The following is a 19,797-nucleotide window of genomic DNA, read 5'->3' as shown; positions in this document are numbered from 1 at the left end:
CCCCAGATTCCTAGAAAAGTCTTCATAGCCAAGCTCTGGGTCACAGACCTAACACAAATTGATAATCTAATTTGTAGCTCATAAGAAAAGCAGAAAGTGTGCTAGAGTCATGGTTTACAAAGTACCAATTCAGCTATGTCATACAAAAATAAAACCTTTCATAAACCATACCACAAATTTGAGTATTTAAACTCATAGTTACAAGTCAAGGAAGAAGGTTACATTTTAGAATTAACATAGTACATAGTAAATTAGAATACCCATTATATATGAAATTATGAGAAAGTATAAACAAACTACTTGTATTCCTTACAGCAGCTCTGCATTTATGAACAGCACTGAATGACCCTCAGAGTTTCAGGCTGAGATTCAAAAATGTTATTTTTTGCTAACAACATGCATAATGCATGCCCTATGATGACCTCTATCTGTCAAAACTGATTCCAGCATCTGTTACTTCCAAGCAACACAGAACATGGTTTACACTTTGGGCAGGGATCATTTTAACATACAGGATAATGACATAGAGTATAGAAGACCACGGTTCAAAGGTGAATTTGTGGATATACTATATACTATTAGCACAAAGACGTAAAACAGCTTTGTCTGCATTAAACATCCATTCCTAGTTAATATGAGTCTTGAAGGATGACTTTCTTTTTCTCTTGGGAAAATACAGCCTAGTCAACAAATATTTATAACCTGATCCAAAACCCACTAATCTAATGGAAGAAAGCCTCCTGACTTCATGAAGCTTTGAATCTGAAACAGAATTTTAGACTATCTGACAAGGCCGCATCTTAATATTTCCAGAATCTCAACACAATTACATAAGCCTCTCCTATAGGAAATGACATGGAAGTCTCACTAATTCTGTCCTTCCTTTCACCAAGAGAGGTTTGGGTGTCTGTTTGGAGACTCTGAACTTGCTTTAAACCTTTTTGGTTTATATTTTTGTAGCTACAAAAATAGGGAATGCAGCTCTGCTGAGGAACAGACTGACATTTAGTGATTTATAAGCCTTCCATAGCAAAGACCAGAAGAAACACTCCATCTCAAATCTCAGGGCAAGTGCATCTCCAGCCATCTTCACCCTCCAACCAGGAAATGAGGGCAAAGTAACTCATAGCAGTATCTCATTGTCTCATTGGATTAAATGTCTGAACAGTGACCCAGAGCATCATGAATCATTTCAACATCACGAACTAAAGACACACAGGTAAAGAAGACCCTGTATTTAAATAAAAGTGAAGAAATACAAAATTAGTATTTACACCACAGTACGTAAAGTTAGACTGTGAAGGTTTCAAATCAAGAAGCATAACTGCAGATAATAAAGTAACAAGGAGTTATGATAAAAAAAAGAAAGAGGAAAACAGATGGGTTGGTAAGGACAGCAGTGTGAATAGCAAGTGGACAGTTATACCCACAATCTGAGCATCCATGAGAAAAAACATCAGCTTTTGCCAGCTTTTTTGGCAATATCTTGGTCCAATACTAATATTATTAAAAGCTAGTTAAAGGGAAGCTCTATTCTGAGCATGGACTACATGAAAACACAGTCCTTTGGCATTCTCTGTGTGTTCTTCAAATCAGCTCTGCTAGCTTCAGCTGTTTAAAATTCCTGTTCCTAATGATTTTGCTCCAGACTTAACAGTAAACTGGATTGTCCTCTCTTGCATCTATCAAGAGAGCTGCTTCTTAATTCCTAATCAGTGCCATCTATCTCCACAACCAGTGGAAGTCAATAGCTTTGTACAGTTACTGCCAAAGGCAAAACTTGTCTAGAAGGACTTCTCAGCTGGTGAGGAGACAGGAGAAAAGCAACCCTACATAATTTACAAAAAAATACTTACATTCAGTTTCTGGGGCTGTCTATTAATGACACAAAAGAAAATAGGTAGGTTTGTTGTTTGGGTTTTTTTAACTTTAGGCTGAGTGCTTATGACACAAATTACAGAACAGAACTCACGTACATGGAACATGCCAGCATAGTCTTTTAAGTGCACTCTTCAGAGTGGCAACGATTTAAATAATTACTATTGGACAACATTAATACAATGAATAAGTACATAGACATACCTCAAAAGATATTTTAATTGAACTTTTAATTCTCCCAGTCTTAAGTCGTTATTTTTGTATGTCATCATAATTAAAAGTTCTAATTTTAGGTATTGCTTATAAGCCTTACATTCAGGCAATATGACTGAAATGCTGACAGTGCCTAAAAATCAGCTTTGAGTATTTCACTTGCCTGTCTTCTCTTTAGCCGTTTTGCCATTGAGTACTCTTCAATAAAGTCTCAATATTTTTCAGATGACTAACCACAACCCCTGAGTTTGCTGCTTGACTCAATTTTAAGTCAAAAAACTTCAGAAGGCTGATTATTAAAACATTTAACAGTTACCATAAGCCTTACTCAACTAACTGTTTAAGCTTCTTCTTACATAGTTATACAAGTAGAGCAGCCCTGGCAGAGCTTTCTTCCATAAACAGAGAACTCGCAAGCACAAAAAAAAACAAAAAAAAAAATCTTCACTATCTCATAATTCAGATGACAAATTTGTAATACACTCCAAACATCTGGTAAACATTCATGTTTCACTTCCACAGAAAAAGAAGATTTAATGACTGTCATTCTACAGGACAAATAAAACTACTGAAGAAGCTACTTTCTTTTTTACAGCCCTAGCCCTGCGTGCTGTGACTGTCCTCCCTCAACTGTTCCTACCATTGTACCTCCTTAAAACTTTCTTGAAGCAGCATTGGGGGTTTCCTCCAGTCCTTTACTACCTGTCAAATCTTCTGTAATTACTCAAAGACAAAATTTTTCCACCATTTCTTTTTAAAGCTGCATATATAAGCTGTATTCTTGGCACACACCTCTGCAAAAATGGTCAACCATCAACTAAAATGAAGATGTGTGGGAGGAAAAATCTGTCTGCTAACAGTCTGATCAACAACTTGTTATCAGAAACAGAAAAATACCACAACTCAGGAAGTCCTTTTGCTTCTTCAGGTTTTGTAGACCTGATCATTAGCAAAAGCTAGCCCCCTTTTAAGTAGCTGTATCTCCATTTTCCAGTTAAGATCCATGCAAAACTTGCAACTACATTGCAGATCATAGCAGGAGTTCATTACAAGGAAAATAAACAAGTCTAGCTATGTTATTCAATTTACATGGTCACATTTTTGAAACTGTGTGACTTCTGAAATATTTCTATATAGGTTGTTTGGGGTTTTTTTACAGTAGTTTGTTTTGCTTAAAGAACCATGCATAGACAAATGGACATCTTTCCCTGCTCTGAATATCAGTATTTGACTTAGCTCAAATGTTTTTTCAGCAAAGATATTTGAGGATAACTCTCTATGCTTAGTGACAACATAAATTAGCAAAATCAGCAGCATGGGAACATGGACACTCACTGAGGTGGACAGTACCATCTCAGTAACAGCTTTTTTCCAGGTCTTCCAAGTCAGGGCCAAACTTTATGCTCAGCTTAGTGCTCCTATAAATACAGCTAGCATTTATTTTGATCAGAAATAAGCAATTTAGCTAAGAAAATTCAGAATCCAAACTGAAGTTTCAGAATTGATTTTTTTATTTAGAAAAATAACTCCAACAGAAGGCATTTTCTTACTTAACTCCTAAGCAGGGACATTTGGCACATCGTGACATTCATTTTAAGGAATCTGGAAGCTTGTTGCCTCTGTGCAAGAAAAAACAGGCACTGCAGAAATGCTTCTGAACAGCCATGTTTTTAAAATTGAGAAAGGCATAAGCGCTGCCCTTTGGGAAACAAATGAACCTATCGCTATTTAGATGACCAATGACCATTTGTATCTTACGGTGGTTCTGCTCACAACTCTCACAGATTCAATCCTCAGGTTTAAATTTCTTTTTTGTTTCTCAAAACAGAACAGAACGAAAAGAAACTGTGAAGATTTGGGGAAGTTGGGGGTCAAAATGTTACAACAGAGCAAAAGCAGTCTGAAAACTAGTTAAGTACCTGCAGAAAGATCTACTGACATACAAATGCCAACCCATTCCTGTTTGCACAGCAAACATTGTCAGAAGCTGTCTAGGCATCATTCAAACGCTCAGTCTTCTTTTAAAATACATACATTTGGGTTTGTACATCCATATGTAACTGCGGCAATAAAGGATCCTATTTTCAGAAAGTCAAGTACGAAGTACTAGAAAGGTCAAGTACCACTAGCTCCAGCTGCACTTGTCAAATCTTTAAAAAATTTTTTTTAAGCTTGACAAAGAAACTTTAGCACATTAATTTAGAAAACCTGGACATGCCCTAGATGGATAACTGTGGATTGCAAATGCAAGAAAGGATGTTTAAAATCATAGAAATTTCATATGCAATTCCGACATCATGTCGTATTATTTATACTCAAAACCAGGTACTTGGCATTTAAAACTTTGATGTCTACAGTTTGTCCTCTCTCAAAAAAGAGGGGTCTCTCCAGGACTGCACTGAAAGAAAGTGGAATAGAGATATGAAGGTCACTGACTTTATAATGGTCATAGCCACACATATATTGTGATAAATTAGAGTGAAAACTTACTCTACTTTCGCTGACAGACCTTGGTTTCCTTTTCATAGCATGTCTTCCTCCAAACAAGTGTTAAGGACAAGCTCTTGCGTTTTGTACAATTTAACTTCAAATGCTTATTCAGACAACTAGTCCTTACTTGCAGTGACACAGGCAGCTGTCTTTGTGAGATCAAGGGGTTTTTGGAACTGTCTAGATTGAGAAGAATCTCAGCACTTTAAACAAACATTAGAAATGGCTGAGTGCCAAAATGTCTTATCATGTGACTAAACAATAAAGAATAATCAGGTTTCAAAAATACAGTTTTCATTTGTTTTGCCGAAGTAATGAAATTCATCATTGCAATGTAGTGTAGTAGGTGAACTGGGGACATAAGTTTAAAAATAATGTTGCCTCAAAACTAAGAAGCTTCATTATTTTCTTTAAAATTGAGCAAACTACAGTTTTGGCATATGAATTAAAAAGTGTGTTACACAAGGTGTTGTTTTTTATAAAAGCACAAGGTATGAAAATTAACCAGTGTTAATTACCACATCTTTTAATGTGGTGCCATAGATAGGCACGGCATTCTAAAATGTGTATTTGTTCAAACAAGTACCTGCCCTGAGGAGCTAGCAACTTACATTAGGCAGATACTATAGATGAGCTATGAAGGTGTGTCCAGACAGTAGTAGATTATGTGCAGCAAAAGACTGAAAAACAGGGACAAAACTTGGAAAATACAAATCCATTATTCCACAGAAGTAATTACTCTGAGCTATATTTTTAATACTACCTTCTGCCTGCCCAGGGATGATTCTGCAGCAAGTAGTAAGAGGAAAAAGGCTTGAGAACAAGAGCCCCACTTTGGAAACTGAATTTAATACTGTGAAATCTCATGAATCTTATACAGGACCTAAATATTTTTATGTTGTTGGGCATTCACAGACTGAGTAATTTTGAAAAGAACTTGGTCAATTACAAATATAAACTCTGTCCCTTCTAAAAAATAAATATACTGTAGTAAGAATATGATTGTCAAATCTCACTTGCAGTGTGCCCAAAAGCATGGCATGACAGGAAGCAGCCCTACCTTTCAATAAGTCTGTTCAGCATAAATGGATTTAGTCATCCTGCTGAACACACTGTACACTTCAGTGTACAGATACTGTACACTAAAATAATAATCATGGACAGCAAGATGGTAACCCATGAAAACACACACCTATGCCACCTAGAATCTTGCACAGGTCTCACAATTTTAAAACATCCATTGTTGAAAATGTGCTGAGATTTCATTCATCAAACATTGCAAAAATGAAAATTAAATTATCTTTCACACAATTTCTTTTGTGCTCAGTATTGACTAATAGCATCTGCCTCTTCAGTAAAGACTTCACTCTCCATTTCTGCTACGTACAAGAAATAAGGTCTCTGGCAATAGAGGAGTTTTCAGTTATTACATAACGTGAAGGGGAAGTGGCTGATGCCTGGCAAAGCAGACAGGTTCCAGCAAATGATAGAATAATCTTACCTGCACACACCCTCTTCATACTGCTACATAATCCTTCAGCTTTTCAAATTAAACACTCTTGTGATCTTCCTCTTCGAGCAATTTTTCTTTTCTGTGGCCTCTACCCTGATTATGGCAGATACCTCTTTTACTTCTTAACTGACAGTTCTTAATCTACATGCAAAAAAATTTCAGGCTATATAGACCTTCTTTGCATGGAAGCATCTGTAAATGAATGTTGCCAAGAATTACGGCATTAGGTTAAGCAATGAAAAAACACTGTTGCTTTGGCTGAAACAAACGTGCATTCAAAAAGTATGCCTACTGATTTCTGGTTTGTACAGGTTACAGCGAATAATTTTTTTTTCTTTGGGGAAAGAGCACAAAACTTGCTTTCCTTACAAAATATTTGTGTTTTAAAAGTATAAAAGGATGAGTACATATTTCACTGTTACCGCAATGTAGTTAAAGTTGTTTATCTCTAAATAACATACACTTGTGATTTTGGTTTTATGCCAGTACTTTGCAAATTTAAAGCATTAGCAATCTATGAAAATAAATTCTAAGACATCCAAAAGGCATAGTATTTTGTGATACCTCCAGCTTTTCCACAAATTTGTAGTATCCCCAGCCTCATTCAGTTGACATACCTATACACAGACATTCAGACCACATTTTAAGTATCCACTGAGTATAAAAATATATATAACTTACATCTTATCTGATCTTACTGTCTTCATTTAGAAGTTACCCTTTCTTTTCTAGCAGGACTGGTGTATCAAAAATTATATACTACTCTGATGCACTAAAGCTTCTGCAAACTCCCTCCCTTTTTATCAAAGAAAAATATTTTCAATTTTTAGTACTAGTTTTAAAAATTGTTTAAAAAATTGAATCACTTAATTTTCTGTGTTTACATATAAATAAGTCCTTAACTTGAAGATGGATCACATGGTGAATAAATAATAAGCAGTAAAAGGGTGTTGTTTTAAAGATAAAAATGAAAATATATAATAAAATCATCCATGATCACTTGATCTTTGTTGCAAAATCAAGAGGTTACTGGTAAATTATCATAGGCAATAAAGATGGGAATCAAGTCCAGTCCCCTGTCAAGATGTCAGTCTTGCCATAATAATCAGGCTCCATCTTAAAGCCCTTTTGTTTCTTTCCCTCCCCCCAAGAAAATCCTCGTATATTCATCTTCCCAATAGTGAAGGTTCTCCTTCTATTTTCTGTGTCCAGCCTGAATGTGTACTCCAGCAAACAATGGGTAATTCATTAGGACATAAACCATACCTGAAAGCAATAAAGGATATAAATTGAAGTTACGTCTAACCGAGGATGAGTGTATTCTGTTGCACCCCCACTAACTGTGCAGCCTCAGGAGTGAGCTGGTTCACCAACCCAATCAGAAAGAAAATCACTTATTTCCCCATCGCTGCCACTGCCTCCCATGACCAGTTTTCCACTCTCTCATTGAAGTGACTTAGCCCTATGACCAGACAATCATTAGATTCAAAAGAAAGGGCAGTGAGGGAACAGCTGAGTAGGAAAACACACCACACCATGTGGCAACAGCCTGTAGTCACATCAAAGAATCACCAGAGATCAAACTGACACTAGCAGAACACCCAGAGTTGGCTGTTTCTCCCAGAAATACTCCCCTGACAAAGAATACCACTTACACACTTAAATCCCAGCATCAGCTCTTTAAGATTAGTTGACCATTCAAAAGTTTCTCAGATGCCTGAGCCATGTGCAGAGCAATGTACAATTACAGGACTTAAATCAATACCACCAGAAACAGACAAATAACAAAACCAGCCCACAATGCACGAGAACAGTCAGAGACTTAAGTCTCCACCATTAAGTCTCATGCTCTTTTCCTTTTGAGCTTTTCTCTTTATTTATCCTCTCTTCTCCCCACAATCAAGCAAAAAAGGAAGAAGGGGAAAATTATAGGGCAACCTGTAGAGTCTTACAGGGAAAAATAACTAAACACCCCACCACCACCACCCCAAAAAAACCAACCACATTTAAAATGTAGAAGACATAGGGGCATTAAGTGAATTCCACTGTACTAAAATGATTACTGCTAGTTGCAAGACAGCTGCTAATGCCAGGGGTGAGATGCTATTCTGGAAGGAAAGCTAGGATCCATACATGCAGCTTTTGTTGTTGTATCTTATTTCATGCAATTTATTGCTGTCAAACCCAATTAAGGAAAAAATCCAAGAACCATAAACATGCTGCTTTATCATCTAAACTAAAAGATATAGTGCCTCATGCTCTCTCCTCTCCCCACATCTGTTCCAAATGGGCTGGTTAAAGAGTAACCTCTAAAGTTAGTGGAACCCAGGCATGTTTTCAAGATATCAGATAATGAAGTTACTATTTAATTCCCTGTTACACACTAAAGCTGAAGAAATGCAAGTTCTGAAACGTGCAAGACTGAACATGTCTTCTATTTATTTGCAGGTCAGCAAGAGCAGCAATGGGGGCTGAACTCAAGTGCTTTCTCTAAATCCCTTATAAAGGTACCTGACCTTTTTTCCTGGATAAACCACATCAAAGAGTTAAAACAACTGGGTTGAATAAATTGATTCTACTGAAAAATCAATCAGATCAATTTTTGTACTGTCACTACTTGGAAAGACTAAGTACTAAATAAATTCATATATGAAATTGCTGAGCAGTTTGTGATCTGCAACCTATTTCTTAAAACAGCCTCAGCACCATAGAAATAAGAGGTTAAGTGTGAAAGCAATGCTTTAAAGCAACTCAGTTATAATCAACAGATGTCCCAACACAGATATCTGATATTTGTACAAGGCAGACTGGTAAAGCCTACTATAAAATCAAAATTTGCAAATATATGGATAAATATAATATAAAGACTAAAAATACTTTTTAAAGGAAAATCAGGGGATCTTGGTTAGAGTTTTTTTGAAGTGGACAATGAACATGAGGATCAAGATTATATATTAATACAGATTAGCAAAATAATTTTAACAGGACTCACTATGAAGCTCTCTTCCAGTTTTCACAATATGAGAGGCAAAGCTCCCCCCAGATAAATAAGCAGCAAAAGGACAGGAAATGAAATGTTGAAACAGTAACATCTTTTCAAAAAGAAGCTGGTTTCCAAAAGGGTCACCCAAAGGAATCCGTGCTTGGACATCCGTTGTTCAAAAATTAATAAGCACTATTGAAATGGGAGTAAAGATGGATTAAGCCTTGTAGAAGGTGCAAAATTATTTCCTTAAAAAGAACACTACTTGCAAAGAATTGAAGGAAGATTTCATGAACTGAAGTGCCTGTACAATAGGATTACAAATTACAGAATAAAGTTGGCTGGAAGAACCTTTGGAGGCCATTTGGTCATAACTTCATGTAAGATGTAACTTAAAAAATATAAAGTAACATATAGGTTGAATATTCATCCCTAATCATGGACTCTAAAACAGCTACCATCACACAGACAACAGTTCTCAGAGTAATTGCTAACTATTCTTTAAAATCAGTTCTTTAAGATCATAATCTAATTCTGCTATGTATGAATACTAAGAAATTTCTTGGAGCAGACCACAGAAATAGAAAGAACAACCACTCTTGGACCTAGAAGCATGCAGACAAGCAAACAGTATGGTCAGACATACAGAAAAGCTTCTGTGTCAAGAATTAAGCAGATAATGGCTCTTCAGGTTAGAACAGAGATGACTGAAGGGGATACGCCAGAGACAATTCAAGAGTGGCACAGAGATAATATGCAGAGAAAAAGTATTCATTATTTCTTTATTTATTACTCACTTTCTTGATTCAAAAAAATAGGAGGTGTCAAAAAAATAGGCAGCAGGTTTAAAACAAAAAGAAGTACTTTATTCACACAACTAATTATGAAAGTAACAGTTAAAGGATGTTGCGAAAACCAAGAATTTAGGTTGGCTCAAAAAGTGCAATGAAAATACGTGGAAGAAAAATTAAGACCTAAGAAACAAAAACACAAGGTACTGGGGGAAGTTACCACAACACCTTACCCCATATTCTATCCTTAAGCATCCATTTAATTGGCTACTGTTGAAGAAGGGATCCTGGGATAGATTGGCCTGCAGCCTAACTCAGCCTCATTGTTGTCTTCCCTGGGAAGCTCAAAGAGGTGAGCAGATTAAAAAACTCTCCTGAAAAGCAGCATCAGTTTCTCAGGCTCTTCCCTCTGGCCCCTTCTACCAAAATGTAAAACTTTCCTCAGGCAGAAGGCAGAGGCAGTTCTGGGAGCTTTTCTTCTGTGAAATTTCAGCAGTCTTTTTTCTCCCATGGGATGGCTGCTTTCAGTTTTACAATGTTTCCCAAATTCTTTGTGTGAGAATTACTTTGAAGTAGTGATCAAATACTGATTTAGTTAAATGAGTGAGCCACAAAAAAAGAAACCATATGCTTTAGAGTACTGTTAAAATTCAGTAACTTTTGACTATTTTTAATCATTCATTGCCTTACTGTCTTTGGTTTACCTTCTGAGAATGACAGTACCCTGAAGATTTAAAACAGATCTGAAAATAGATGGGTAAATGCAATACTCCTCTTGAAGATGAATACAAGATTTTTAAGTCCCAACAAACTTTAGCAAAATGCTACAGAATTCCCTTCTATTTCCTGTGGTAACTAAAGGCAACTTTGCACCACATGATTTCTGCACATGCCGCCTTTGGTTTTTTTAAGTGCTGTACTAATTTTTTGTGTACGTAAAACACAAAACAGTATATTTTTTTGTTTTATTGATCATACTTGTAAGCCCATTTTGTTCACTTTTACCTTAATCTTTTTCTCCTTTCTGCCTGCCAACTCCCTTGTAGTTATCTGTAAACAGTGACGTTTTGCTTAGAACAGTCCATGCTGAGAGTGTTTTTATGCAGAAAAAAAGAAAGATATTGTAGGATTCTTAACGTACCTCAACTTAAAAATTATGCTAATACATGCTAAGCATGTATTAAACACCATTATTTCTCTAAGAGAAAAATAAAATGCTAGTTGCTCAAGATACAGAGACAGTCCCAAAAACACATCCAGTAAGACAAAAGAGCCTAAATTACTCAACTACAAACTAATCTTGCAATCCAACCAGACAAGGATGAAAGAGTTTGACAAAATAAATATATTTCACCCTTTGGCATCTGGGTCTTCTGATGTTTAATTAAAAGAAAAGGCTAAAGGCTATGTTCTTCTCTGAATGTTAGCTCATTGCTGAGATGCCAAAGGGACAGGCACCTTTCAAAATACCTCTCCCCAACAGGAATGTAAAAATAATTTTAATTTAAAATATAACAACCCAAATAAAATTCATTAAACTGCATTTGAAATGCTTCATTGGAAGACAAAATTCTGCTTTGCCTTCCAGAAATGCATTAGTGGAAAATTTCTTGGTGCAAAATATTAGACATGTTCTTTCTTGTATCACAACAAAGATGAATTCGTTATTTTGGGAAACAACAATAGCTCAGCACACGGCATTAGCACAGTAGTAAAAAAAAGCTAGGATCCTGAATGTAATATGTATTTTTAATAAATGTGAGATAAATTAATTTGATCTCACAAATTAGGTCACACAATTCAGTGTACCTCTAAATTCACTGTTGCTGAGGTCCACCTGGAAGTTGTCCCAATAACTGCTCCTAAGAACATGATGACCACAAAGAAATTCACTGACTCTGGTCTCAAACCCCAACACTGTACCAGCCACATGACATAAAACATGTTAAAACACATCTATCAATACTAAGAGCTCATCAGGTTAGAGCTGCAATCCAAGTCCTTGAAGGACTCCAGAACATTCAGAATTATACAGCACATCAGCAAGCAGTATTGCCTTTATCCTGCTAAGGAGTCTTCCTTCTGCAGCAAGGGTGCTCCTAGCTGCCCTGTTAGACGAGTTCATACCTGCAATTCACCTAGTTCACATAGATTCCTAGAAACAGGCACTGTATACTTTATATGCACCTTGAACAAAGTGTTTAGATCCTGTGTAGACAAGGAAAAAGCATCCACAATGCAATAAAATCCACCCAAAAGTTAAACATATGTTACATATATGTATAATCAAAGCTAGGTTTTGGTTCTGTAGCTTAACACATTACCATGTAGAGAAGTCTTTAGCTACTTAGCAAATCTAATGCTCCGCAAACAGTACAAAATTATCCCTAGGGAAAACACACAAAACTATATATACTTTCTTATGATTGTTAATTATTAGACACACTTTATGTCCAAGAGAAGTAGACATTTGAGTTCCTTCAAGTCTCTAGAACAGTAATTTCTCTCTCTTTTTTTTTTTTTTTTAAGCCATATAGGCTGCATTTTTATCTATAATAGGAAGTTGCAAAAACTAAATCAAAAGGATATAAACAATCAGGTCATCCTGGTTAGTCTGCATGCAGCAAGCCTCCAAGTCTCCTGGTCAGTTACAGTATGTGATGGATGTTTTACTACTATGAACCTTACTAGGTTATCCCATACCAGTAAGCAGCGGGAAAGACCTCAAACTTGTCAAACAACAAACTCTTTGCTAGAGGAAGTTTTGTGAAACATTTCTCTTTCCTTCAGTATTCCTTCAGGCTTTCCCCGATTTAATTTACAGTCAGCTGCCCATTCACGTACACATTCATTTTGACCAGCCATTAAAACCCATGGTTATGTTCAATGTGAACAGTATCTAAAGCTGAAAAGAATGTCTTATGTATACTCTAGTACTTGAGTTCATGTTCCCCCAGAAGTCAACTCCCCCAGAAGCTTTTCACAGATATTTAACAGAGGAAGAAATAAACCCATGGGACTCTGAGCATGGTCCTGAGGGAAGATGCAGAAACAAATGGCCTGTAATGATTTGCTCTACTCAGTCTGAAAGGAAAGACAAGACCTATTAGAGGGGATTACTATTCACTCCTATGTTTTATTGACAGGAAATATAATTAACACTACCAAATGTCTCAGAAAAATACCTATCGATGTATTTCTTGATTCTATACACAGAAACTCCTTTACTAAAGGAAAAAAATGCTACCTTGGTCTAATCCATCTTGATGAAGAGAGTCATAATAAAGAGATACTATTAGTGACGTCAGCTCCTCACTTCTCATGAGAAAACTAAATCCTGGGGGCTTGTTTAATTGGCTTTTTATTTTTGGTAGACCTTTTTCTGTGGCTTAAAACCAAGATAAATTCTTGTTCTCAGCAATGATATTGACAGTCAGTTAGTAATGGACCACAGAGATGCAGCCAGAATCACAGGTAGCTGCTCCCATTGCTGACGTGGAGAAATAAATTCCTGAATGCCAGTTTTTCAGCACTGGGCTTCATGTTGCACAAGGTTATCTTTTCTTATCCATGAAATTGGGTATTCTCTATACAGGGCTGAACGAGAAAGCCAACAGTCAATCAGGACTACCAAGGACTTGCCTTGATAGTTCATAAGACAAGAAAACGAGAGACATGCTTCAAATCTCTCTCAGTTAAAGAGAGTAGTTTTATCTTTAACAACTACATGCTTGGCAAAGAATTATCTGCAAGTTGGGATATCCCAGCATTTGAATTTGGGCCAGATTTTGCTTTTAGCTGGGCATATGGTTGGAATGGCACTGAAATGGAAATCAGAGTTAGACTTGCATATCACAGAGCACACTGTGTCAGAATTTGTTGAAATATCTCACAGTCTAATATACCTCATTCTTAACTGAAAAGGAAATTTAAACAGCCAATATTACACTATCCCCTAATTTTTACTGTGAAGACAAGATGCAATCATTACCACAATACACAAACATCTGAATATTGTTTCACTGCTTAGTAATCACATATAACAATGACATAACCTAGTTTAAACATTCCACAATCCAATTTCAACAAAATATGAAGCACACAGTAGCTCATTTCCCACTATGTCTAATTAAATAAGCATATCTCCAATGCTGTAGTTCTCCCTGCACAGATTTTTTTTTTTTAAACATATATACTTCAGGCCATAAACTCAATTATTCTCTTCAGATCCTTTTCTTTATAATCTGTGTAAAATCAGTATTACAAGATTGCTTCACAAAGCAAGTATGGACCAGATACCAACCAGAAATACAGATACCTCTATTTAAAATTACTATTTGAACTTTGAACTCCTAGGCTGAAAAACAGCTTTGCTCAGGCTATTGCATTACATACATTACTTGTTAATATTGTGTCCCCCAAAAAGAACCCAAGTCAATATTTTACTTTCTTTGAAGGGAAAAGACCTGTTGGTTCTGTCCCTCAGTTCAGAACTAGGTTTTCTAAGCTTTAATCCATGCTTATAAAGAAAACAGCTAGTTAAGAAGTCAAAACATTTTCAGTGATGTTCTTTCACAGATCAGATTTTGAGTTTTATCTGCAATGAATCTTGAATATAAGGCTTCTAGTGTTCTACTTTTACCAAGTTTATCCTTCTGATATGAAATATACTTTCACACTTTTAGAGATTACACTTGCAATGTTTATATTAGGAGAAATGTTTAGGGTAAAACCAGTTTTAAAAACACTAAGCTGTGAATCTATCACATTTAGACTCTTTATACCGTTAAAAAAAATAAAAATATAGCAAACATACACTGTATTATTCCAATAGCTGAGAAAGAGAAATAAAATAATTTTTACTCTTACTAAAATACATAAAAATTACTTCTATTAAAAACATTGGTCAGATTGCATCATCCTTCTCAAGAAAACATACAAAGTGTTAATTTATGCTTGTGAATATACATTTGTCATTCAAGTCAATAGTGCGAATCACATGCTTAAAATTAAACACATGCATGAAAGTTTTCATGGCATTCCTTACACAAGGAAAAACATGTTATATTAATTATCACTCCATATGCCCATTCCAGGCAAAAACTGATACCAATCTAAATCACTTCTCAAATACATTTAAGCAGTATCATGTTGTTCTACAGTAAAATGCAAACTCTAGACCAATTTTTTCTGGCTTTATAGGTGCATATGCATTTACAGGTTCATACTCTCCATGGCTTTTATTATCTGCTGATTAATCCAAAGAAAGGTTATCTAAAATATGTCTCCCCTAAAACTTAGTACATGGACCAATTCAAGAGGCCATCTGCAACTGGACCACAGGCTAAAGTCACAGTGCACAGCATAAAGAAAAGACAAAGTCGTATTTTCTTTTTATTTTCAATTTGTTCTTCACTTGTACAGTTTCTGCACATATTTCTTTTCTCATGACTGTTTCATATCTCAGGAATTTCTCTGCCTCATCATCCATTAATCACTTTTCCTTCTACCCTTCCTTCTTATTCAGCACAAAGCAAATCTCAAGGAGGAAACTGTCACTGTCAAAACTTCTAACCAAACTTCAAAGAACAACAAATGAAACAGCCATGAACAACTTACTGCTTTTAGGGTACTTCAGCTAGATAGGTTCCTCCATCAATGAGTTTCATCAGCAAAAGACGAGATAATTTAATCCAGTATCCTCACATTGTTTTGTTTAGACCATCCTTCTACTCACTTCTCATCAAACTTAAATGACTTAACATTCAGGGCTAAGCAGTGTCAGTAAAAGTTGAATTTGGCTCTAACAAGCATAAAAAGAGAAGCACAATGCATCAACTTGACTATGCTACGCCTCCTGCATTCATTATTCTTTACTAAAATAGCCAAAGACAGACAACAGAAAGAGACAAGACAGAACATGATGTTCAAAAGTTTGTGCTAAAATACTTGCAACCCCAAAAATTGTATTTATTGCTGATATCAAACTCCACCAATATTTAGACACTGCAGGTGCCAGTTATTGATTCACAGCAAATGCCTGCTTTCCTAAACTAGTACCCATGATTCAGCACCATAACATGCAACACAGGTAGCAGCAGCATATTAAACCTCCTAAAGACAAACCAGTCTGGGCAGCAAACTTTTGTTTTTTAAAAAAAGACAGCACATTAAAATTTAAATGTTATCTCTGACTTTGACTACCTCTCTCAGTGAAAAAGAGCACCATGGTGCTAGGATTTCCAGAGATTTATATGCCAGTGTTCTCAAAGAGCTCTTAGGATCAATGCTGTATGTATGCCTGAAACAACTGATGTCTTACAAGTGCTGCTCTCCGGGTAGCATCTTCTGTCTGTCAAGGCAATGCACAATCTGATGAGCAATATTGCTTAGAATATGCCAAAGAGATGCCAAGAGTTTACCAAAGACATGTCTTTAAATCTCTACCAAGTTACAGCAGGACTCAGAATGCATATGCTGACAAAATGCAAATAAAAAAGCTCACTTCAGTTTGAAAACTGACTAAGTATATGTATGGAGCACATTAGTACATAGTATCTTTTTTATTACTATTTATTTTAAAAAATTATACTATCAGAAGCAATTCTGTAAGACAGTCTTCTGCAACAATCTCTCTAATAAAGGGACCTAACCATAACACAGATGTTCTGCATTGCTACTGGCTTTCAAAAATGTAACAGGGACCAAGAACTTGACTCAATAAGACTATCCCAACACTCAAAGAACTGTTTTGTGTAGGTAAATGGATAGGGTGGGGTGCAGCATAACCATATTTTAGGCACTGGTTACATATAGCTTTCAAACATCTATTTAATTCAATGATTCTGGTGATTTGAATGGTACTTAGTCTTCAATAAAAATAAATTTTAAAGTATCCTTGTATATAAAGATCATGTAAATACTTCCATCAGACTTCAACAGCAAGTAAACCACCAGTTTACTCAAAAAGTTCTCAAAGCTATATTACCCAACCTTTTAGAAGTTTACATGAGACAGCTATATTTAAAGATCCAGACCTATAAGGACTATTGTGCAAGCACAGATTACACTTCACTGCAACAAATACCACTGAATTGGAAGAACTGAAACAGTCCCACTTAGAAGAAGTATTCTCACCCTCTTCTGCATTATTTGATATTCTCGTTATTTCCCCCTCTGACTGTATTAATTTTCAGAGTTACAGGGCGCTCTTTTTTTTCTTTTTTCTTTAATGACTTCAGTCAACAATACACAGAACAATTTAGGAGTATCATGAAGCAATTTTTTTTTTGCTAGAGGGAACAAAGTGACGATACGTGTTCCAAAACATGTCAAAGGTAGGTGAGTAAGAAAGGTGTGGTCTGCTTCAGCTAGTTACAACATTTAGACTTTCAGAGCCAAGGCAGCTGCAGTGCTAGTGGCACAACCAGCATTCCTTCTTTTTGAAAAGTGCTTAGTTCTGCCAGGCTGTAATGTGGTGCATAGAGTTGCCATCCTGTTTCATGTTTGACTCCCAACTACTCTCAGGTGTCCGTATCTAGAAATATTTAATAATCTACAGCTTAGTTTTATTCCAAATAATATTTGCGTAACAAATCTCCAGTAATTAAACTATACAAGAAACCTAAAAGACAGAAATGTAATTACTATAAAAACATGACACTAAAAATATGACACAGTTACACTGAAAACCATTGAGTATTTTATACAGACACATAATGGGTCTCCAGAGGAAATGTTCACCCACTTGAGTACACAGTGTATAAGCAAGCACTTAATTTTCGTAAGGGCTGCTGCTGCCATGATTCCACAAAAGTATCTACTATAAACAGGAACAATAAAATCACTTTGAAATTCTATATAAAACTGCAATTGGCTTATGCCTTTTAGAAGAGCATCTCGTATTCAATACAGCTAACCACTGAGCACCACTACAGTTAGGAGAGTTGAGAATACCCACAACTTTGCAGATCAGAACCTAAACTTTATAAGTAACTATATAAACTGTCTGCTTTTCATCACTTAGTTACTTCTTTTAAAACTGCAAAGTATAGTAGGGTGGGTCAGGTTAACCGAAAACGCAGAGGCATTTTGTTGTTCAGATAGAACTGAAGCACTGCTTAAGAAAACAAGGAAAAAAAATTAGAATTCAATCAGCTGACCTTATCTTTGAAATCAGAAAAAGAGCAATCACTTTAGACTTTCACGACTTTAGCAATAAAGTTCTCAAAATTGCGTGCATTACAATAGCGTTCATAATGCAACTTGATAAAGTGAGTTATCTCGCTCTTTTTATTTAATGTTTAACTATTGAAAAAGTCATGACACAAACCTGGGTCCACATGTCTAGAGTTTCTTCTAATTCCATTTGTTCGTTTCTGCATAGCAAAAATACAAATCAAGGATATGAATAAACATGTTTTCATGTAGGCATATTGCACTCCTTTGATTCCCACAATCTACTAAGCAAAGCTGGTTTTCTTATTTCCCCCAATCACCACCACAATTATCTTTACCTCATAGAAAGATCATACTTTGAAAAATATTCTTAGTAATGTACAGGTTTTTTTCCATATATCCCATTTTTTCCTGACACTAGGCTCAAAAGATTCTTAGTCCATTTCATACATCAACATCTTTTGATACCAAGAACAAATTTATCTTTTAACCATTTATGAATAGCATAGGGGAAAAATGTGCAGTTTGGCACTATCTGCCCCAGATAATGTCCACAAACACAAAAGTATGGAAGCTGCTCGCTTTGCTTTAGTAAGGTAGAAACTTTCACTATTTGTACTTAAGGTAGCTAGAATTTCCTATGGAATTCTTAATTTTCTTATTTTCGGGGCGAGTACTTAAATATATTTAGTAACTCATGTCCCTCTTTCTTTTAAATTTGGATGAACCAGGGCCATGTGAAATCAGAAACTCTGATGAGACTTTTTTTTTTTTAATGTGTGTTGTACTCCAAGACCCTTAATATAGATCCCTGAAAATTTCAGTGTGAAATAAAGCATATCTGTGAACTACTGATCTGCTTTTGCAAACTTGTTTTAACTGGTAGCTTGCACGAAGGTTCATGCATTTATTTCTTTTTTAATCAAACCAAGCAGAGAAAAGCATGTTGCATAACAAAGGGAACAATTAGGTTCCTCTGATTTACTTGCAGTTGATATAAGCTGGTGCAGGACACACACCGAGGCAGGCCAGAAAGCAGTAACCTGAGGCACAACCAAATTACTAAGCCCTGTAGCAAGCTGGCAAAATGAAAAGCTTGGTTTAAAAACAGCTTTCAAGCTCTTGAGTCTTTGGACATGCTCTCTCTGTACCCCACAACTCTAATTAAAGAAAGGATGCAAGTTTTGTTTAATCAGCAGTGGGAAGAAGTAAAATTTAAAACCGCTGTTACAATGAAGGTAGTATTACCGAATAAGAACAAAAGGTTGAACTATATCCTAGTTTGTTTGGTTTTTTTTAATGGAGGCTGTATTGCTGATCAGGATTGATGCAGACTGGTGATTAACCGCAGATTTGTACAAGAGAGGGAAAGGGGCAGGAGTGGGAAAAGGAAGCACAAAAGAAGATACAGAAATGTTTAACTGAAGTGAAAAAAAAATACAATAATTCTGTGACAACGTAAGTCATGCACACCAAAGGACCGGATGGAAAACAATTTTAAGGAAATAATTCTTGAGCCGTAAGAAAACATGCTCAACACCCTTAAATATATTGCAGTACCAGTAGATTTCATTACGCTACTGGTATGAAATCTAAATCCACGTTTTCCAAAACGACAGATCCTCATCTATGCTCAAGCTTCCTTCTGCACAGGGAGAATTAAAGCAGGCACTTAAACAAGAGTCTTGGTAAAAATGAAAGCAATCCTGACAGTTTGGATCAACTCGATAACACTTCAATAGCTCCAGAAA

At 35.9% G+C, this 19,797-nt stretch overlaps 1 protein-coding gene across 4 annotated transcripts in view; it reads right to left on the bottom strand.

The window, feature by feature from the left end:
- The window catches only part of VAV3 (vav guanine nucleotide exchange factor 3), a 180,887-nt gene that overhangs the window by 45,753 nt on the left and 115,337 nt on the right, over positions 1 to 19,797 (bottom strand). For 3 of the 4 annotated variants that reach the window (XM_069789456.1, XM_069789460.1, XM_069789458.1), the window contains exon 19: positions 18,201 to 18,246. The exons of the other annotated variant lie outside the window; for it this stretch is intronic. In XM_069789456.1, the coding sequence (XP_069645557.1) occupies positions 18,201 to 18,246 (46 nt within the window). The remainder of the gene's footprint in view (positions 1 to 18,200; positions 18,247 to 19,797) is intronic. 4 annotated transcript variants of the gene reach the window in all.

Source organism: Haliaeetus albicilla, chromosome 8 (assembly GCF_947461875.1).
Source record: "Haliaeetus albicilla chromosome 8, bHalAlb1.1, whole genome shotgun sequence".
NCBI classification, from domain to species: Eukaryota; Metazoa; Chordata; class Aves; order Accipitriformes; family Accipitridae; genus Haliaeetus; species Haliaeetus albicilla.
The sequence above is the reverse complement of the archived record's forward strand: the minus strand, read 5'-3'. Positions and strand labels throughout refer to the sequence as shown.